The 24,365-nt window shown below is 37.0% G+C and overlaps 1 protein-coding gene across 1 annotated transcript in view; it reads right to left on the reverse strand.

The window, feature by feature from the left end:
- frem2a (FRAS1 related extracellular matrix 2a) overlaps positions 1-24,365 on the reverse strand; it is a 76,146-nt gene that overhangs the window by 33,943 nt on the left and 17,838 nt on the right. Inside the window, 3 exon segments of the mRNA XM_058789814.1 lie at positions 2,690-2,941; positions 7,967-8,092; positions 18,490-18,720. Coding sequence (XP_058645797.1) covers positions 2,690-2,941; positions 7,967-8,092; positions 18,490-18,720 — 609 coding nt within the window.

The raw sequence follows: 24,365 nt of genomic DNA on the forward strand, positions 1-24,365 counted from the left end.
AGTGTGCAAAGGCAGCGCGTTACAATGGTGAGGGAAAAGCTGCATGTATTGCGTGTAATCACATCCACACAGTCTATGATCACAACAACAACAACGTTTGTCAGGCATCTATTGTCATCTGAGGAGATTACAAAGATTAAACAAGTGTTTTTTGAAACTCTAAAACATGATATGTGGAGTTATCCGCTTTTGCTATAAAACTAACTTTTAATATGTAAAAAAAAAAAAAAAAAAAAACTTTTCAATGAACTTTAAGTTTGTAAATTACCTGTATTTGTTTAAGTTTGTAGTACTTAAAACAACCCAACTGCAGTTTGATTGATATTACTTGGAAAGCACAATAAAATAAAAAATGATGAAAAAAGTGATTTCTGAAAAAAAATATATTACTCTAAAAATATATAACCCGAGTTATCGGGTTTTGCAAATGAACTCTTCATATATTAGGGATGTGCATCTCATAACTGAGGCCAATGCGATACACATCTTGATGCATAGCCAATGACATGATACATTAAAGATACATATGAAGCAACTACTGATGGCGATATAATGCGATTCACCCCTATTACGATGCAGTGAGATCCAATTTCGATTTGATTTGATTCGATTCAACACAATGCGATCTGATGCAATATAATGCAATGGAAAAATATGATTGCTTTTATTTCTTTGGATCAGACAGACAACAAATCATAAATTAACTTAAGTGTCTTCTGACTTCTAACACCTCAATGCCTGTTTCATAAAACAAATTTACCAAATAAGCCAGGCTTATTTCAGTTAGTCTGACTCATTGTCAAAAGATTTGGTTCCATAAAGCAAATTTAACATACAGTAATCAAGCTCAGTCACTGTAGCAAATTATGCTGGGAAACTAACCTGGTCCAGGGCAGGCAACCTGTCAGGCTAAGCTGAGTTCCTCTAACACTGACCAATAGCAATGCAATGCAATGATATTACCGCTGACTCTCTCACATGCTATTATAGCCATGTAGGCCGTCCTTAGGGGGGTGCAACTGGTGCAGTCGCACCGGGCCCCATATTGAGGGGGCCCGTGGCAAATGGACAGAGGGGGACCACACTACCCCAAGCCACAACACCCACCCACATCCTCCCCGGAATGTGAACGCGAACGGAGCAAAGAGGAGCAAAAGTAAGCAATCGCACAACGGATTGGCTACCTGGAACGAGGTCGCAAATGGATCGGGAATGGAACGAGGGGAAAAACACTCCCCCGCCCCCGGGACGCAGTCGCGAAAGGACCGAGGGGGACCCCGCTCCCTACCTCGCACCGGGCCCCACGTCAGCTAATGACGGCCCTGTAGCCATGCAGCCATTCTATCTGGTTTTATGACAGCTGCACCTTTTATAGTCAGCAGAACAGATAGCAGAACATTGGACCATTACAATTTAAAATTGCTCCTTAAAGCATTAAAATCACTTAATTAAAAGTTAAAACCACTAATTTAAAAATGAAAATAAATAAAGAAAAAGACTACATTTTAACTGCTATGTGAAATTAACTCATTTGAGCTTAGTAAGTAGGACTGTATTGGCTTACATTTTATTTAGCCTACCTATTACAATAATCCCGTTACAGTTACTATCATAAAAATACACTTATATGTAGGTTTAAAAGTCTATAATAGGCACATTTAATGTCCAACAACAAATATTTTAGCATAATAGCACATAGAATTATTGTGCTATTATTCTGTTGCACTCTGTTTAGTGCGCAAGTACGCAGCAGCGCTCGTTCACTCGTCCACTCGCCCACACCTGACAGCAAAATGGATATGTTTGCATGACTTTCTAACATTTACAGATGAAGAATATACCTGTGAAAAACTGAGGAAAACACAGTGTCTCAAATGCTTTAAACAGCACAAATATATTCGTGGATCAATTTGGTCCATGATCGATAATAAGGGGGCTGTTTAAGAATAAGTGTCCACAAATTAGTTACATTATGTTAACTTCATTTGTTGTTTATGGAACCGCTCTACCCTAACTTTGTTAGGTTATTTCAAGTCAGGTTTTGGACTTTAATCACCGCTTTTCCTTAGGTCTCCGTAGTGTTGTGATACGTCATATTCACTCAGCAGCAGTGATGAGAGAACGCACTTGAGAAACAGTTTAGAGAGGAGAAATCAATCTACATATAAAAATACATATATAATATTGGTCACAGCTTATTGGTCACTTTCTAAACAATAAAACGTAGGCTATAGCGCATCCACTAGTAATTATATAAAAATAAATCCGTTTTTACAGATGCAAATATGCTAGAAACAATGCATTGCGATACAAATGCCAAATTGTATCCGATGCACACCTTTTTTAAATCTAATTTTCAGATTTCATATTCGTAATAAAAAAACTAAAACTGAAATAAAAGTTATGAAAGGTATAAAAACTATATAGACAGTTAAAATAAAAATGAAAACAAAAATTCTAAATATTAATGAAAACTTTTTCTCAATATTATCCCAATAATACTAAAATAACACTGGCTCCTACTTATTCACCCTGTTTAGGACACAGAAGTGTGTTTGCTTCTTTCTTTGTTCAGGTCATGAGTACATTATCATTAAATCATCAATATGACAATCAATATTTCCTGGAGTGAAGACTTTGTTCCTTTAAATGTTTACTTTCAATCAAACAAAAGCAAACAAGCCCTTACCGTCGTCCTGGTCTGGCAGTATGCGGATAAACGCAGTGGGGTAATCTGGCCCTAGACGGCCTCCCATAGGCATACTGAGGGTCACGTTGAAGCTCTCCTCTCCCTCATACAAGGAGTCGTCAATGATCACCACACGACAGTGCTTCTCTGTCTCGTCCTTATCAAAGCGCAGAATGCTGGCCTGCTCCTCTGGACGGGAGATGTAGTCAGAGTAGGACAGAACAGAAGTGGGGACGGTTCCTGTGGCGGAGCCTGCAGCAGCACAGAAAGGACACATGCAGGGAATTTATTCAAATCCAAATAAAGCGTTTACAGATGCTTCAAAGGGACGTGGATAACACATCTGAGGAAGTATTGAAAGCAAAAATCTTAAAAGGGATAATTTGCCCAAAAATGGCTGTCATTCTTTACTCTACCTCTTTTCAAACCCATTTCCTTTTTTCCCCGTGGAACACAAAAGTCGAACACACAAAATTGAATGTTGTTTTGGTATGAATGACTATTTTTCACTAAGGTTTGACAGAAGCCTTAAACAGATCTATCTGTCTGTCTCTCTATCTGTGCATCTATGTATTAGAAGCTACTGAGACTGGGTCATTTTAAACTTGTGTGAAAAAGAGTACAAAAGTTCTTCAAAACCATTTCAGAAATTTCATTTTTAGAGTTAAAGGGTTAGTTCACCCCAAAAAGAAAATTCTGTGAACATGAACACAATCTGCGTAATAAGCGTTGTTTACGCTTAGGGGAAAGCGTGTGTATGCGTTGTGATACTTTCTAAAATGGCGGAAGACGCAACTCGGGGGAGAAGAATGGTTGAGTAAATTATTTTATTTTTGCGCAAAAAAAAGTATTCTCGTAGCGTCGCAAAACTGAAGTTGAGCCACTGATGTCACATGGACGGTTTTCCTGATATATTTACTACGTTTCTGGACCAGGGAACATTTCAGTTGTGTTGCTGTCTATGGAGGGTCCGATAGCTCTCTGATTTCATCAAAAATATCTTAATTTGTATTCCGAAGATGAACGAAGGTCTTACGGGTCTGGAACGACATGAGGGTGAGTAATTAATGACAGAATTTTCATTTCGGGGTGAACTAACCCTTTAACTGTAGCTTTAAAAAACATTTCTTGAACAAATTTTAAACATATTTTGAGAATATTAGTCAGGTCAAGAGTTCTGTACATTCAATAATTTACAGTACTTGTAATCCCTGAGATTATAAATAATAAAAGTTCAATAAATATATTGAATATTTCAACAATTGTTGGAAAGTTTTTTTTTTAATAAATAAAATGTAAAACATTTATAAGGTCTTGTTGTCTTGTGTTTTATTCATTTAATTTTATAATTAATAATTTAGCTTTTTTTTTTTTTTACACATACAAAAATACATTTTTATTTGATTTATATATATATAAATAAAATTACAATAAAATATATACTATAACTTGAAATCATAAAATATTGTTTAATTATATAAATATATACACATACATAAATAAATGACAAATATAAATTACACAAATTACATAAATATGTAACACTGGCATATGTGGTCTGACATATGTAGTACAAATCCAAAACATATATTGCTATTATATGTGACCCTGGACCACAAAACCAGTCTTAAGTCACTGGGGTATATTTGTAGAAATAGCCAAAAATACATTGTATGGGTCAAAATTATCGATTTTTCTTTTATGCCAAAAATCATTAGAATATTAAGTAAAGATCATGTTCCTGATTTCCTGATCATGTTTCATGATTAGTAATACGCATTGCTAAGAACTTAATTTGGACAACTTTAAAAAGGCAATTTTCTCAATATTTTGATTTTTTTGCACCCTCAGGTTCCAGATTTTCAAATAGTTGTATCTCAGCCAAATATGGTCTGATCCTAACAAACCATACATCAATAGAAAGCTTATTCAGCTTTCAGATAATGTATAAATCTCAATTTCGAAAAATTGACACTTAAGACTGGTTTTGTGGTCCACGGTCACATATATGTGTGTGTGTGTGTGTGTGTGTGTAATAATATAGATAATAATAATAAACAACATATATATTTATATATATTCATTTATTTATATATTAGGGGTGACCCCGAATAATGGAAGATTCGATGCTTCGATAGGAGGAGCCTGATTCGACTAACAATCTCACAGTCAAATATTCGCGGGGTGTTATGATCATGCCATTTTGGCTATATAGGGGTGCTCAAATGTCTGATTTTACATAGAACTACCGGTTTTCTCCCAATAAGTTAATATACAGCCTATTAAGATAATGCTTTAACGTGCCTGAATGAATACAACTACCCCAATAGATTTAAATTTCACTTTCCATAATCCGTGACCGACAGAGGAGCGTTTTGGCGGCAGGGAATCAGGGATTTAATCTTTAACAAGACTCAAACTGGCACCGGCAGAGTGAAAGACTGGATTTTTTCGATCAGGTAGGGTACAAGTGATTTAAAAACATTTCAGCCGGTTTATATATATCGTGTATATATTATTTATCTCGTATAAGATGCATTTGGTTGAGATGCGCTGCAGTAAAGCACTTTATTGTAGTACGGTGATCATCTCGTCAGCGCGCAGCACGAGCAGTAGCCTATAAACAACAATGCATAATATTAATAACCATGACTGGGACTGCCATATAGCCTACATAACATTATAATGAGAACACTATTATAATAAAACGCTGTGAATTTTTAGAGCTTAGTTGCCGTGTTTCTGCACGTTGTTGTGTGAAGAACATGTCCACAAAAGGAGTTCATTCAGATGTGCATTTGGGGCATTTTGTGCAGATAGCCTATAAGTCGTAATATTAACGTCATGTTGTATAAATAATGAAGCGTATCTATATGAGATAAATGATGAGTTAAATCCCATTGATAGCTTTGTTCTACTGGTCATCTTCAGCGTGCGCAGCTCAAAACAGAAATACAGAACATTAATAACTACTGTCATAGCCGACATAACGTTATAATGACAGCACTATTGTAAAAAAATAAATAAAAAATTTTTCGCTGATGTTTAATGTTAACTATTTTAATCAAAACATAAAACATTATTTTTGTATCTGCGAGGCATCAGTTACTCAGTTACACATTTTCCGTGTGTTAATGTCGGTAATTATGACTCTGATTTTGTACGTTTGCCCACTGACAAAGAAATGATCAATCTATAATTTGAATGGTAGGTTTATTTGAACAGTGAGAGACAGAATAACAGCAAAAAAATCCAGAAAAACGCATTTCAAAAAAAGTTATAAATCGATTTGCATTTTAATGAGTCAAATAAGTATTTGACCCCTTCACAAAACATGACTTAGTACTTGGTGGCAAAACCCTTGTTGGCAATCACAGAGGTCAGACGTTTCTTGTAGTTGGCCACCAGGTTTGCACACATCTCAGGAGGGATTTTGTCCCACAGATCCTCTCCAGGTCATTAAGGTTTCGAGACTAACGTTTGGCAACTCGAACCTTCAGCTCCCTCCACAAATTTTCTATGGGATTAAGGTCTGGAGACTGGCTAGGCCACTCCAGGACCTTAATGTGCTTCTTCTTGAGCCACTCCTTTGTTGCCTTGGCCGTGTGTTTTGGGTCATTGTCATGCTGGAATACCAATCCACGACCCATTTTCAATGCCCTGGCTGGCTTCAATGCCCTGGCCCTGACGGTACATGGCCCCATCCATCGTCCCTTTGATGTAGTGCAGTTGTCCTGTCCCCTTAGCAGAAAAAAACCCCCAAAGCATAATGTTTCCACCTCCATGTTTGACGGTGGGGATGGTGTTCTTGGGGTCATAGGCAGCATTCCTCCTCCTCCAAGCACGACGAGTTGAGTTGATGCCAAAGAGCTCGATTTTGGTCTCATCTGACCACAACACTTTCACCCAGTTCTCCTCTGAACCATTGGCAAACTTCAGACGGGCCTGTACATGTGCTTTCTTGAGCAGGGGGACCTTGCGGACGCTGCAGGATTTCAGTCCTTCACGGCGTAGTGTGTTACCAATTGTTTTCTTTGGTGAATATGGTCCTAGCTGCCTTGAGATCATTCACAAGATCCTCCCGTGTAGTTCTGGACTGATTCCTCACCGTTCTCATGATCATTGAAACGCCACGAGGTGAGATCTTGCATGGAGTCCGAGGGAGATTGACAGTTATTTTGTGTTTCTTCCATTTGCGAAAAATCGCACCAACTGTTGTCACCTTCTCACCAAGATGCTTGGCGATGGTCTTGTAGCCCATTCCAGCCTTGTGTAGGTCTACAATCTTGTCCCTGACATCCTTGGACAGCTCTTTGGTCTTGGCCACGGTGGACGCTTTGGAATCTGATTGATTGATTGCTTCTGTGGACAGGTGTCTTTTATAAAGGTTTTAAGAGAGTGCTCCTAATCTCAGCTCCTTACCTGTATAAAAGACACCTGGGAGCCAGAAATCTTGCTGATTGATAGGGGATCAAATATCCAAAAATACATATAAAAAATCCACTTCGCTCTATGTCTCTCTCTCTCCTCTCCACCTGTAGCTGGTGTGCGGTGAGCGCACTGGCGCCGTTGTGCTGTGGCTGCCATCGCATCATCCAAGTGGATGCTGCACACTGATGGTGGATGAGGAGAGACCCCCCGACATGATTGTAAAGCGCTTTGGGTGTACAGCAATACACAATAAAGCGCTATATAAATGCATCATTCATTCATGCATTCATTAAAATGCAAATCAATTTATTTTCTGGATTTTTTTGTTATTGTTATTCTGTATCTCACTGTTAAAATAAACCTACCATTAAAATTATAGACTGATCATTTCTTTGTCAGTGGGCAAACGTACAAAATCAGCAGGGGATCAAATAATTTTTCCCCCACTGTATACTTTATAGTAGTTATGTACAGTATATGTACAAAAAATAATTTAAAGATTGCTGATGTAAAAAAAGAGAGCGTCCCTATTTAGCACCACACTCATTGTCTGTCTTCCATATGTATTTCACAGCTGTTTGAATATATGAATGAACGGCTCATTTTAAACTTTTCCCGGTCTACTGACATTTGTTATGACATCCACTTCAAATGTTACAATACACATGATAACTTTTGTTAACTCTACAATAAATAAATCCACTTCACCAGCTAATTATTTTTCAACAGTGATGCTATAGAGCTACCAAAAAAAATAGAAGTTCAAAGAAAAAATTCTAAAGACGGCTGCACACGCTTTTCTCTGATGTATAATGTATATAAGGTTGTATATACTATATATTGCACCTTGCTGAGTGTGACAGACCACCATCAGCTCCTCACTGACATCTCCCCTCCTGTGCACCGGGATCAGGAGTTCTCCGATATCTTCTTCCACAGCAAAGCTGGCCTGAGGAAAGAACACCGTGGACTCTGTCAAAGGGAAAAGAAGATATAGCTCAGTAATATGACTGCTGTTCTGTTATATCAGTCACAGAGGGATTTAGCGGCTCCCTGTCAGAAAGACTATTACCACAGGGCTTTAAAACACCACAGGCGGTGGATTGATTCTTCAGTATATAATTATTTCAAATCATACGCCTCTATACTGGGAGTGTAATGCACATTTATCTTGCACAAAAGGCAAAACCACATTTTGTATGAGAAAATAGATTTTTCATATTGAGCGCTTCATATTAGGTTTTTAGTGGCCTTTGGATCAAGCGGCATCGATATCTGTCCGTACTGGCTGTGTATTGCAGAGTAAACCGTCTGACTGAGTGGGAGCTTGTTCAGGCATTGCTATTTTCAAATATCGCAGGTCAGGTCTGAGTCAACATCTAAACGAATTTTTTTTATAGCACCGAAATAAAAAGGAGGGAGAAAAATTCTCTAGCCAGAGATGGAAAATCTATAGAAGAGACGGAGCTAGTGAAAGGCTGGTGATGTTTCTGAAATGGAGCCGCACAGGGACCAATAAGAAAAAAAAGGGTCCCTCTCTCGCCTGCCCCAGATCCTTCTATGCAATTATATGTGATCTTTTGCAAACATCTCCAATCATCAATCTGAAAGTGGTCATTTGGTACCAAGGGAGAGTGGAGGTGAAAAACAGATCAACAAAGCCACCAAGCCCCCCACTTATTAGCGCTGTTATTTAGTTGAGCTTTTCCGTAAATTCCATGCATTACCATTTGACATTGAAACGTCACATTTGAATTTGGTTTACCAATCAAATGCTGTATTCTATATTTGACTTTTTAATGACATGGGCACATATCTATCAGGTGATCGCTGCGCCTAATGACCGCACTCACCTCCACTCTTCACTTCGTTCTGGTGTAATCTGGAAATGGTCACGCAAAGAACAATCTTTGATAAGTAAAAATGTCAGCGATTCTAAAAACAAATGTGAGAGAGGGGCTCAAAAAAGGAAAACCCTAAGACAAACAGCAGATAAAACACAAGTTAGTCAGTGAAATCCCCAGCTATCAGGTTATTAACAGCGTCATTGTCCACACAGATTTTAGGTTAGTTTGATTATTAACTTGATGGATGTATTTTGCTTTTTGTGTTTAAACAAACTCTACATATTCTACATATTGAGAGATAACCCTGTAGAAATACGTCAATCGTCAATGGTGTATGCTTATCAGTTAAACATGTTTTAAGCATTGTGGTTTAAAAACAAATGGTTTTAAACTGTCCATGGACATTAAGCAGCGGAGCAGAATTCATTCTGGTAAATGTGAGCACTGTTTCAGCCTGATATGCGGCGCGCGCCTGAGTAAACTTGAGTTCTTTTTTGCGCCTGTGCTTAAACGTTCAAACACACATAGTTATGTGTCAAAATGCCCATCTTTGCGAGTATCCTCGTAAACACAGTCATTTGTGTCTTGAACGTTAATAGTTAAAGATAAAGCATGTGCAGTAGGGTATGTGAGATACTGGCATTGATGAGATCTCAAGTCAAGTCACCTTTATTTATATAGCGCTTTTAACAATACAGATTGTGTCAAAGCACTTAACAGTATCAAATTGGAGGACAGAGTGTCAGTAATGTATAATGATAAGATTAAACACTTAATTTTCAAAATTTTCAGTTAAAGGCATTGCATTATTGAATTCAGAGATGTCATTGTCTAGCTCAGTTTAGTTTAAATAGTATCTGTGCAATCAAATCGACGATAATCGTTAGAAATTAAGTGTCCACAACTGAGCAAGCCAGAGACGACAGCGGCAAGGAACCAAAACTCACTCTGCGACAGAATGAAAAAAAAAACCTTGGGAGGTCTCCAAAAAAATCTCCAAAAACCAGGCTCAGTCGGGGGGCCAGTTCTCCTCTGGCCAGACGAAACCCGCAGTTCAATTCAACCCCAGCCATGTCAGATTGTGTAAAGGGCTTATCTGATTCCCGTGGTCTTGTCCCGATGGAGCATTTTAATTTATAATTTAATGTATTTGTTATATTTGTGTTTTATTCATTATTTGAAGTTTTTGATTTATATAATATATTCATTTGCAATAATTGTAATGTATAGTTTAATACATTTATTTTTTCTCGGTGTATTTTTATAATATATATTTAAATTTATGTCTCAGGGGCTCTCCGCTGACGATCAGGGCTGTAGACATCATCTCTTGGTGCTGATCCACCATCTGAACGGATACGGACTGAGAAACAGAATAAGAAAAACAGACAAATATTAGCGTAGATGCCATTCTTCTTACGATGTAACGAGTACATCGGGTGTTATGGGAAGTGTTCCCGGTTCCGGTTGATCTAATTAATGCAGCCTAACAATCCTTTAACGGATTTGAATAATAGAAGCGTATTAGTGTGTTATGTGTAAGCCAGGTTAAAGAGATGTGTCTTTAATCTAGATTTAAATTGACAGAGTGTGTCTGCCTCCCGAACAATGTTAGGTAGATTGTTCCAGAGTTTGGGTGCTAAACAGGAAAAGGATCTGCCGCCCGCAGTCGATTTTGATATTCTAGGTATTATCAAACGGCCAGAGTTTTGAGAACGCAGCGGACGTGGAGGACTATAATGTGATAAGAGCTCGCTCAAGTACTGAGGAGCTAAACCATTTAGGGCTTTATAAGTAATTAACAAGATTTTAAAATCTATCCGATGTTTAATAGGGAGCCAGTGCAGTGTTGACAGAACCGGGCTAATATGGTCATATTTCCTGGTTCTAGTAAGGACTCTAGCTGCTGCATTTTGGACCAACTGTAGTTTATTGATCAAGCGTGCAGAACAACCACCCAATAAAGCATTACAATAGTCTAACCTTGAGGTCATAAACGCATGAATTAGTATTTCTGCATTTGACGTTGAGAGCATAGGTCGCAATTTAGATATGTTTTTGAGATGGAAAAACGCAGTTTTACAGATGCTAGAAACATGGCTTTCAAATGAAAGATTGCTATCAAACAGCACACCTAGGTTCCTGACTGATGAAGAAGTTCTTTCTTTCTCTGATGAAGAAGTTCCTAACTGATGAAGAAGCTCTAGTTCACCCATTTCACCATAACAGAAGAACAGAAAGTTTCTGGTCCCCATTGACTCCAATAGTGTTTTTTTTTTTTTTTTTGGTTACCAGTATTGTTCCAAACATATTCTTTTGCATTCAGCAGCAGAAGGAAACTCATACAGGTTTAGAACAACAACAGAATTTTCATTTTTGGGTGAACTATTCCTCTAAAGCAGCATAATATTGCTGCTGTTGCCATTTGTGTCAATAATGTAAATCAAACATCAGAAAGAAAATCACTCACTGTCTTTGACTGAATCACTTTTGTAAAGCAAGTAAGAATTAATGCATATTGAATTCATACAGTGAAGACTATTCAATCTATTTGTACATTTATTTTATGCAATATAATATTTCTTATTCAGTTCTTTACGTTTTTTTCCAAGTAGGTCGATTTTGAATGTATATTTGTTCTATATCAGGGGTTCTCAACCTTTTGCAAGCTGGGCCCCCCTAAAGCTGGTTCATTGCAGTTGGGGCCCCAATGCATAGCACAGCACACACAAATAAGCTAAATTGACATACTGCAGTTAAATTTCAAAATGTGGTGTTTTTATATTTATAATATTTGAATACAGTTCATCACACGACCTGACGACCAAGAGAGCTGACAATTGACCATCAATTTACCATCACCTCACGATTGAAAATGTGACACTGATTTCATATGACAGTTCAACAAACAAGTTAATAATATTAAGTTACTTACATTTTAGACGAAATAATGACTGTTTTGGTCTATTTTAGCAGCGAAAATAGATCCGATGAATCCAAACAAAGATCACAGCATAGCGCATCTCACAGCAACACTCAATCGTGTTTTGAATGATTCAGTGTTTTGAACGAATCGGTTGAGTCAAAGATTCAATGACCCATGCACAATCTCATTCTTGATGAATCCGCCGTTTGAACGAATCGTTTGAATGAACGACTCAATGACTCGCTTAATAAAACCGCTTATCACCTGCATTTGCGCTCACTATCGACAAACCAATCAAATTTGTTCAAAACTCTTTTCTTTTTTAAATCAGTCCAAACACATTTTAATTTTTATTCAAGAGTTATGTATATACAAAACTATAACTTTTTATGACAGTAGTTTAGTGATAAAAAAAATTGCAAATTCTTTTTTTTAAGTTTTTTTTTCCTCCCATCCTGTAGCGTACTCGCGCCCCCTCGGGAGACGCGCCCCATCGGTTGAGAACCACTGTTCTATATAATTTGTGACTGTTTACTTGTCTTCAGTAAGCTTGGTTTTACTTAGGCTAGTAGGTTTTTTTTTTGTGATATTGAAATTGGTAACAAGAATTATGAAATTTCAGTGTGTCAAAAATTGATAGCATAAAAATTCTATTTAAAGCTATATGGGCCCCAGTGAGATCTTAATGCGGCCCTGCCCAGGACTTAAAAAAAAATATTATCTTCACAAATGTTGTGCAATAAAATGAACTTTGCATTATAATGGGCTATCTTTCTTACATAGCTATAGTTTAAATTGATACACTGATGCTCAACCCTGTTACTCAAGTCATTATAAGAAAAATGATTCAATATTTATAGGGAATATTATATCGGAAATATAAGCTATAAATATTTGGTCTAAAACTAGCTAGACCTCGCTGAATTTCAGCTTAATTTAGGCTAAATCTACAACCCTGTTACTTGCAGTTCTGTTACAAATTCTGGCATTTTTTCCAAATATATTTTTCAAAATTTTTGTTTATTTAATGAATATTGCTAGAAAACAGCATAAAATCAATGATTTTCAAATATGCAACCCTGTTACTTGCAACTCTAATGAATTTTGGCATATTTATCAAATATACATTTTTTTTTTTTTAAATTGTCTCTACTTTTAAAACAACATCAGATCATCTGTTTACAACTCTTACAAATTTTGGCATATTTGGCATATATTTTGTCTCTTTACTTTTCATGTTTATATATTGTATATTGCTATAAAACATAAAATCAACGATTTTCAAATCTGCAAAATATATATATATTTCAAATATATTTTAAAAATGTCTCTACTTTTTATGTTTATTTAATGTATATTGCTAGAACAACATCAGATCAACTGTTTTAATCTGTATTTAGATATGCTAACATGGTAACAAGGGTTGCAAAAACAGAATAGAATATAACTATTTGAAGTAGTTTGACCACCTGATTTTGATGATTGAGATTTTCTGAAGGTTAAGGACCTATTTTCCCCATTTGTTCTCAAAATAAAGAGAGAAAGACTACAATTATTATATTTAGTAGCCTTTTATCCACCCCAGATTTCTTCAATTATATGACATTGGCAAGAGAGTGCAAACTTGAGAAAAAAATATTCTCTGCAAAACCAGAACGTTGTCCACTGTTCAGTCTCTGAACATTGTACAGACTGAGTGACTACTCTCCTGATAAAAGAATGAATCTTACAGCCCTGAAGACTCAAACGCTGGCTGTGAGAAAAGAATAACAATGAGGCAAATCTATGCAGCCTCTCAGGTATAAGGCTTACGTATTTAGACTGTCTCTTACCCTCACACAGGAAACTCTCATGCATGAGGGGCCGAAATAATGACCTTGTTTTGTACCGATCAAAAACAAGGCCGATGAGAAAGTAAAATCCTGCGCATTTATATTCAGCTCTTGGAAGAGTCCTCTGCAGACAGAAGGTAGAATTACTTTTAACTTGCAGCACAGCATGGCATAGAGAGAAATTATGATTGACAAGTATGTAATTAAAATATCAGATTATTTATATAGTATTTTTCTATATTCGCTTTGAATTAATATATAATGCATTAGGTAAATAGCTGTTGTTTAATAAATACACTGCCTTAAAAAGCTTTAATTCTTTTGTCAGATTAGAAATATTACAAATACGTTTTTTGAGACCATGACATTACAAATCCATGGGTTGTTTTCCAATAAAAAATTAATAAATACGAAATAAAACTGCTTGAGAAGCAAAAGTGCACAAGAGCCAGATCAATTTCAGCTGTGCATATCCATCCATCCCTCCATCTATATCCAAATACATCCATCCATCAATCTATATCTATCCATCTATGTCATCCATCATCTATATATCCATCCATCCATTTATATACAATCCATTCATCTATCCATCCAATATTATCCATCCATTATATCCATCCATTCATCATCTATCCATCTATATATCCATCCATATTATGCATCCATCTGTATCCAGCCATCTATATCATCCATCCATCTATCTATATCCATCCATTCATTTATCTATCTATCCATCCAGCTATATTATCCATCCATATCCAGTCATTATATCATCCATCTATATCATTCATCCACATCCATGCATCAATCCATATACCCATCTATATCATCCATCTGCATCCATCCATATCCATCTATTCATTCATCCATCCATGCATCTAAATCCATCCAGCCATCTATATTATCCATCTACAACGAAGCATCTGTTCATCTGCAATTCATTTATTCTTGTTTTAAAGGATAAATCTAGTTTAAATTAAGTGTAATTTAGTGTGGTTTATGCTTAAAATAAGAAAAAAAATAATAATTGTTTATTCATTTATTCTTAATATACTTAAAAATATACCTAATTCAATATATATTACTTGAAAACAAATCTAAATGGCCTACAGTTTTGCTTTCCAAGCATTTCTTTATTAACATTAGAGAGTATCTTTGCAGTGTAGATTTCTTGACCTTTTCAATTCACATAATCACAAAATTTACTTCAGTGTTCAATCAGAGAAAGGTATAGCCATTTAAACCTCCATTAAACCCATTTCCAACATAAGACATCAAACCAGAAAGCAAAGTCGAAGTAAGCATCTTTAAAATGCCTTTCCAGCCTCTCCTCTTCCTTTATTGCTCCTTACACTAATGAGCAGTGAAAGGTTCTGGCTGTAAAGGAGGAAGCTTGTCACATCGCAGCCGTCCCAGTCACAGATGTGACTCTAGATGCAGGCTTTTGTCTGAGCCTGCAGGTCGGTGTAAGCCATCATGTGTGAACGGCTCTGTGGCAACTGGGTCAGACAGGTCTCCGAAGGCCCCTGTCGGAAGAAAACCACCTCCCTCTCACATTAAAATATTAATGCGCGAAGAGGGCGACCTCACACTGCCACACACACATAAACGCTAAAAGGATAATTAACCTGAAAAGGAAAAAAACTGCACGTGGAGCAACAGGACGGCAGCATGCCGACCAGCCCATCTCCCTCCCTCTTGCCATTAGAAAGAGCAGCCAGACTCCGTCACGTTAAGCCTCCCATGGGGCATCAGCCTCAGCAAACAAACCCCACCGTTAGACTGATAATTAGCTCACTGGGGAAGCAGTGGAGTTTTCTTTCTTTTTTTTCCTAAGGAGAAATAACTTCTGCAAAGATAGCGAGGCTTAAGTAACATTCAGATGGAAACTATCGCAGCATTTGGGATTACAGATGAAAATTTTAATTATCCAGGGACCCCGAGGAGGCGATAAAGACAAAAACACACAGAATAAAACAACATAAGCCTCCGGTTATTCGCGCTGCACATCTAAATACGCCGGTAATTGTGAGAATATCAGATGATGTCGTGATGATGAACAGGCAAATAATTCCGTCACGGCTCTCGGCGAGAAAACCCAAAACAGACAGTGTGCGACAAACGCGGTTTGATCAACAAACTGAAAAAAGCTGTATTTTGTAATGGGAGCTGCTCCAAAACGGTTTTTGATGACAGGTTTATGCGCGGCTGTCTCATTACGGCTTTCTGCCGCCTCTCTGTTTGGGTTCTCGCAGATAAAAGTGTGGCACCCCCTTCAAAATGACCCCTCAAAACCTGCGCGACTAACTTTCATCTGCAAACGATTTAATTACAGAGGGAGCCGGCACAGATGTGTCAAACCTTTCTCAAACGCCGGTCAACAATTTACATTTATCGATGAGACGCTTTCAAAACAAGACGCAGAGCTGTGCGCGGAATTCCTGATGAAAAGACGGGCCGCCGAAACGCATGGGTGGGCGGTGCGCTGGAAGCTCACAGGTAGGAAGTAGGAAGAGATATAAAATGCTATGATAATTGAGGTCCACTGGAAGAGAGAAAAAGGCATCTGCAGTATAGAGATAAGGCTTGTGTTTTTATCTGCAACACCGAAATTTTTGAAAATAAAATAGCCTGGGATGTTTTTAGCAGCTTTGTTGTGTTTTTGCTCTCTTGAACATCCTGCCTGCCTCTGACTCACTCACATCTTCACCAGATGTAAAGGGGGTTTAGTATATTAAGCGGCTGAAGCGGTGATGTTTGGATATTTTTGAAGAATTAAATGGGTCTGAAAAAGGACTCTGATCTAATATAATCTTTACATAAGTAAGTATGTGTTCAAAAAGCCAATGTGCATTAGATAAAACATATGATGAACACCGCTGTTCGGAATTTTCGGACAGTTTTTACAATTTTATACTAAAAGTTTGATTCTCTTGATTTTTTTTAGTCCAGGCCAAAAAAGAAAATGATATGTTTAGTCCTGGTTCACTTAGCATTTACACGGTCACTTTTAACACTGAAGCTAAAGATGCAAAACAAAAGATATAAGCAAACAACCTAACTGGACAGCTTTTACGACTTAACAAAACATCCAAAACAATGCTGTGTTGAATGCATTTGTTGTATGTGTTTACATGAGCCTGGTTTCTCCCAAGGTTTTTTTCCTCTATTTCTTTCACTGATGGAGTTTGGGTTCCTTGCCATTGTCCCCTTTTGCTTGCTTAGATGGAGACACTAGATATTTGGCAATTTTATTGTCATGACTGCACAGACATACAAGTTGAACAAGAGTCGGATGATGACATCACTGTTTTATCCAGATCTGCTTTATAGATAAATTAAACTCATTTCATAACTGAAGGACCTTACACCTGAATCAACAATAAAAAGACTTAAACTGTTTACTCTTGCTTTTCAGAGCTGTTTTACAACAGAGTTGAATTGTTTGTCGTCATTTATTCACTATGTTCTTGTTTATCACCGTAAAGCTGCTTTGAAACCATCGGTTTTGTATAAAGCGCTATATAAATAAAGGTGACTTGACTTGACTACATATGGTGGCATTTTTCCCAAATATTTACTTACAAAGAGCTTATAAAACTGTACTGAACTGTAATGTGCAACAAAGCTCCTATGACGAGAAGAACCAGGTACACTTCAGCATTCTGGCCTTTTGACATCATGTCCTGTTTTTGGTTCGTTTAGATGTCTTTGGTCCATTTTGCATTCATTTAGTTCATTTGGAAGTGGCCCGAGATCCCCTGACAAGGTGTGGTGTACGCCAAGGTTCAGATGGTGGCATTCACACTTTTTCAAATGAACCGCACTAAGGCCCAATCCCAATTCTATATTATACCCCTTGCCCTACCCCTCCACCTAAACAGAGTGTCAAGGGGTAGGGGTGAAAATATTCCCCTAAGAATTGGGACACCACTACTATACAGTCACACGTCATCCTACGTCGTCTAGCTCATACAATAAACACACCTATACTGGTGTGCAGGTGTGCATTAGAGCCTTTAATTACCATTCTATATTAATGCGCTGCTGACTGACACACACATCGGAGATCGCGCAACTCACACATCCAAGAGCAAAGAAACTTGTCAACGCTGCCCCACGACTTTTATTAATAACTGTAACTGATAAAATCACTGTTTTTGAAGTAAACTCACTTATTGTACACGCAACTTTCATCTCTCTCTCTCTCAATTTGGCAATATTTCAGAAAAGTGTTTAGCGATTTCTAATTATTGGGGGGACTAGCCCCCCTCAATGTCTCTGGTGGTTATCGCCCTGATCAGACATGAAAAGATGTTGTGGCACTATCGTGCGGGCTGTAATGATATGACGTTAACAAACTTTAGCGATGTTTTGCAAACATTTCTTTGAATGACATGACCGTAAATATGAACTCATGATTGAATGTAACATAAAACAAATGATTACTTTTCATTAAAATCTTTATTAATGCTTACATTTATGTGTCTTTGTTCGCTCGGGCAGCCATGTTGCCGCTGTAGCCGGTTTATGCTTAGAAAATTCATACCCCTTAGTGTGAAGTGTAGTCCTGAAAAATCTTTGTTTGAAGGGCTATCTGGTCCTTCCCCCTAACCCTATGGGATTGGGCCTAACATAGCACAGTAATCCCACCACAGTTTGTTTTAATCAAACCAAACCAGTCAAGTGTAAATGCCTTAAGAATTTGTTCATTGTTACATGCTTATCATAAAATGTTTGGTCAACTTCTGTTGGACTTACCATCACCTGGATCCACAATCTCAACTGTGGCTATTGCTGGTGACTCCAAAACAGCCATCACTGGCTCAGTCAGGATAATCTGGAAGGTCTCGGACTGCTCATATTTTCCATCAGAGAGAAGCCTCACTCTCCATGTGGCTGTGGTCTGGCCGGGGTTAAACTGCACCTGCTTCTGCGATTTTCCCAGGAAATCCTTCTCCTTCTCAGCACTGCCATCCAAAGTACCAATCCCTTAAAATAGCACAATATAACAATTTTGACAAAGTTTCCTGACTTCATATCTCCATCCTCCAGATGTGTCAAAACCCATGACTTTGAGAACGATCTACTCAAAGAAGCGTATTATGAAATTTATGAGCAGGGATTAGCTAAGTCTGCATTTTCCAGATTTATAAAGATCAAGCACAACAGCGCAGGCGACTACGGACTATCGACGCCATACAGAAAGAGATGCACTTTGTATAGAAGAAAAAAAGCCCCAGGGCTGTAGGTGTCTGATACTCAGAGGCTAGGATATAGCAACAAAATCAAGGAACATGTTGAACTAAAGTGCAGCATGTAGACTCAACTTCCTCTCTACTGTAACACTGGTGCGAAGCTGTGATGGGATTCCCACACAGTGGGAAAACCTGCAGAGAACCTGCCCGGAAGCGTTTGATCTTTGATACATCAAGCAGAGACACTGTCAGGGATCCGTCTGCCGGAACCTCCCAAACAGATGTGAGGAAGTAAATCACCCCAGTATTTCAGATCAATGCTGGATGATTGCTGAGCTTCAATCCATAACACTTAAGCTACTACATCAATGGAAAAGCAAAACTGTAGAAAAAGACTGCAGATAGGGATTTAATTATAAATATAGATGTTTTTTTATATTGATCCACTAACATTACACATATCAAAAATGTACTTACAATTACACATAATACAGACCATAGGTTTCAGATATCTCAAACAGTAACAGGCTGTTTTACTCCAGATTGTACTGTTACATACAAAAAAATGATCGTCTCCAAGATGTTTCAAGAGACCTACCTGAAAAACTACGCGCAAGTGCACCTAGGGCAAAAGCCACTTTAAACACAAAGGATGGGCACACCAAATGCTAATTTAGTTAATAGAAGTTAATTGATGAAGAAAATCTATTACAATTAGTAGTTTGGAAATGTAATACACACACTGTATGTAATATACAGTGCTGCTTGAAAGTTTGTGAACCCTTTAGAATTTTCTATATTTCTGCATAAATATAACCCAAAACATCATCAGATTTTCATATAAGTCCTGAAAGTAGACAAAGAGAACCGAATCAAACAAGTGAAAGAAAAATATTTTCTTTGTCATTTATTTATTGAGAAAAATGATCCAGTGTTACATATCCGTGCGTTGCTGTGACCCCCTTTTGCTGCAGTAACTGAAGGTAAAGTTTCTTGTAAATGCTGATCAGTCCTGCACAATAACATGTAGGAGTTTTAGCCCATTCCTTAGTGCAGAACCACTTAAACTCTGTGATGTTGGTGGGTTTCCTCCTATGAACTGCTTGCTTAAAGTCCAGACCTTAATCCAATTAAAATGTTGTGGAAGGACCTGACTCAGCCAGTCCAAAACATTAACTTTGTTCTTCTTTAACCATTCTTTGGTAGAATGACTTGTGTGCTTGGGGTTGTTGTCTTGCTACATGACCCACATTCTCTTGAGACTCTGTTCTTAAACACATGTCCTGACGTTTTCCTTTAGAATTTGCTGCTATAATTCAGAATTCATTGTTCCATCAATGATGGCAGGCTGTCCTGGCCAAGACGCAGCAAAACAGGCCCAAGCCATGATACCACCACCATGTTTCACAGACGGGATAAGTTTCTTAAGCTGGAATGCAGTATGTTCTTTTCACCGAACATAACTTCTCATTTAAACCAATAAGTTCTATTTCGCTTTCATCCATCCATTAAACCTTTCTCTAATAGTTATCTGGCTTGTCCACATGATCTTTAGCAAGCAGTTTTCTTTTTGGAGAACAGTGGCTTTCTTCTTGCAACTCTGCCATGCACACCATGGTTGCTCAGTGTTCTCTTGATGGTGGGCTTATGAACATTAACATTAGCTAATGTGAGAAAGGCCTTTAGTTGCTTAGAAGTTACTCTGGGAACTTTTGCAACCTCGCAGACTATTACACGTTCTGCTTTGGAGTGATCTTTGTTGGTCGACCACTTCTCGGGAAGGTAACAGTGGTCTTGAATTTCCTCCATTTGTACACAATCTGTCTGACTGTGGATTTCTGGAGTCCAAACTCTTTAGGAGATGGTTTTGTAAACGTATCTATCCTGATGAGCAACATCAACTCTTTTTCTGAGGTCCTCAGTAATCTCCTTTGTTCGTGACATGATTCACTTCAAGAAATATGATCAGACTTTGATAGATCCCTGTTATTTGAATAAAACAGGTCACGTACTGACATTTGATAGTCATTGCACTGACTGAAAACACCTCTGCACAGATGGACTCTAATTTCACCTTTAAATTAACTGCTAATCCAAGAGATTCACATACTTTTGCCACTCACAGATATGCAATATTGGATAATTTTCCTGAATAAATAAATGACAAAGAAAATATTTTTGTCTCATTTGTTTGATTGGGCTCTCTTTGTCTACATTCAGGACTTCCGAAATCTGATCTGATAGATAGATAGATAGATAGTTATATTTATTATTTAATGTAGTCAATGCAATTTGGGAAAGAAATCATATCTGTATGTGTGAAAATATTCAGATGTAATCCCCTTTGTAATTGTTACCATTTTCATAAGTAACTTTAATTGAATTACACATTTTTCCCTCAGAAACTGTAACAAATTAGTTACATTTATTGGTTACACTTTATTTTAAGGTGTCATTGCTACAGCGTAATTATACATTTAAGTACTGAGTAATTTTAAGTAACTACATGTACTTACTATATGGTTAGGTTTAGGAGTAACACTTTATTTTAAGGTGTCCTTGTTACAGTTAATTATACATTTACATGCTGAGTAAAATTAATTAACTACATGTACTTACTATATGGTTAGAGTTAGGATTAGCGTTTGGCTTAGTGTTACTTGCATTGTAATTATGCGTAATTAATTGTTATTATAACAGTAAGAACATGTAACATGTGACAAGGACACCTTAAAATAAAGTGTTACCCATTAATTTTGCAATTAAATTACGTAACACTGTTACATGTAACTAGTTACTCCCCAACACTCCACTTAAGGGGCCGTATTTGAAACCATCTTTAGTCTGTGAGACATTCCCTCATGTGGCCATTAAAGGTTATTTAGCTGTAGCTTTCAGCAGAATATGACCAGATAGAACAAAACCCTTCACATGTTCCATCCAACCATGCACGTGGAAAAAAAATCATCCAAGAAAGCATAGTGCTCGGAAAGAGAGAAACTGATTGAAAGATATAAGGCGAGTTCAATAAAAGAAAGGAAAAAGAGAGAGAGACAGAGAGAGAGTTCACTTTCAATTCCATTCCTCTAACAACAGGGGGGCTCATTCTTACCACAACAAGCGGCATAGGACGCCAGCCACAGTGAGTGAGACAAGAGGAAAAGGAGAGAAAAGGGCCGAGGCAGGAGAGTGTGAAAAAGTAGAAAGCTATATGAGGGGTGGGGGTAGATACTGTATGTTTGGCAGAGAGATCTCCAGGCTCCAAAGAGCACAGATGAAGCCTGATCTCAAACACTCTTCACTGGTTGTGAGCATCACTATCACACTGTTGCTGTTACCGGGATAGCTCATCTGAAAATGAAATTCAGACATAATTTTCTCTCACTAATGTTGTTTGAAATCCATGTGTGTTTTTTACAGTGATTTGAGGCAATCATTTTTGCTTGCCACTTCAAATGAATAGTGACAATTTATCAAATTATATACTGTACACTACTGTTCAAAAGCTGGAGTTGATAAGATTTTTAAAGTTTTTGAAAGAAGTCTCTTCTGCTCTCTTCTGCATTTTTTTTTTAAAAATCAAAATACTGTAAAAACAACAATATTGTGAAATATTATTACAAATTTAAATAGCTTTGTTCTATTTGATAATATTTTAAAATGCAATTTATTCCTGTGATGGCAAAGTTTAATTTTCAACAGTCTTCAGTGTAACAGGATTATGCAGAAATCATTCTAATATGCTGATTTGCTGCTCAAGAAACATTTCTTATTATTATCAGTGTTAAAAACAATTGTGTAGCATTTTTGTGGAAATGGACAGTAAAAACAACATTTATTTCAAATAGAAAACCTCTGTTAAAAAATATCTTCTTGATCACAAACTATTGAAATAGTGTATTAAATATTTGAGTACAAACAGTTCTATATGGAAGCCCACTTTCACATCAGATCAAAAAATAAAAAAAAGATAAATTTGACTTCTGTAGTTCCGGGTTTAAATTTTCAAAATTGCAGCTAATATTAAGCCTATGCACTGTAAAAAAAAAATTTTCATTGTATAAAACCTTTTGAGTCCCAAATACTAAAAAAATTGTATTTTCTTGAAACTACATAAAACCCCTTGTCAGACCAACAAAATTACCCCAAATGTTGTCTGAACTAGTCAAAAACACTTGTCTGAACAAAGAATTTTTAATATTGTTGAAATGTTAAGGCTTTGTGAGTTCCCAGCATGCATTGCAGCATGAATAAATTACGCAGTTAGTGTTATAGGATTATTATTTTGTTGTTTGCTGATTACATTTTGTTGTTGTTTTATCATTATTGTTAGTTATTTGTTGTACTGTGATGTAAAGGGCTCATCTTTTTAACATTTATTGATTGCCACCGTTCTTGAGGTTAGCATGTCTAGTTTTGAGGCCTAGAGTAGGTTCAAACACTTTTGTCCATTTTCTGGATATATTAGTCTTGTAAGTTGTCTTACAAACAAAGACAATGTTGTCTACTTATTAGACTAACTTATTTATTAATGCTTGTCATTTGTATACAAACATAATTTCGATAATGTGGTGACTTTTTTAACCTTTTTTCTTCCAAGAAACAGAAAAAAATTACATCAACATTCAAGATGATAAGCAAAACTTGAAGCCTGCAGTTATAGTTTTATTTTATAACATTGTATAAATGCTAACTAGAACAAAACATCTTTGTCCACAAAGATAATCAGAATATAATTTGAGACACATTGGAAAAGCATTACAAGTCTTTTTAACTAACAAAACTGTGTTAGCTGAACAAAAAAAAAAGAGAATGTGACTTTACTCAGTGACTTGGGTTGAGTGAACAACTTGGTACAAAGTTGAGCAAACTCAAAAAAGCTGTGCAGCAAGTAGCCTTGAAATTTTAAGTTAAGTCAACTTTTCATTTTTTACAGTGCATGGGGCCATTCAGAACAGAACATGTTTTTGCATATAAAATCTCAAACGTATGTCAGTGAAATAAAAGAAAACGAAAAAAAAAAAACAGGTCTAGAGATGCATGGTTTTTTTTGGAAGCCCGTTTCTGCCATCGAATAAAAAATTTGAAAAAAAACGGTAATTGCAACTTTTTCTCTCACTTTTTCTCGTAGTTTACGCAAGCGCCGGAAGCGATCTGTCGTTGTGATTGTGATGACCTGTACTTCTAAATATCTTTAGATCTTCACAGTGGCAGGGAACACTTCCACAATCTCTGTGCACTGTGTAAACAATGAGTGACATATACGCGCGACAGATCGCTTCCGGCGCTTGCGTAAACTACGCCAGAGCACATACAGACGTCATGCACCGGATTCAGTGCACGCGCTCAGGGCAGTTGGACATAGTGGTGTATTAGAGGTAAAAAAAATTATAAAAATACTGTTCAGTTTCTCGCACAAACCCATCGTTTCGTGTCTTA

The sequence above is a fragment of the Onychostoma macrolepis genome, chromosome 10 (assembly GCF_012432095.1).
Source record: "Onychostoma macrolepis isolate SWU-2019 chromosome 10, ASM1243209v1, whole genome shotgun sequence".
NCBI lineage: Eukaryota > Metazoa > Chordata > Actinopteri > Cypriniformes > Cyprinidae > Onychostoma > Onychostoma macrolepis.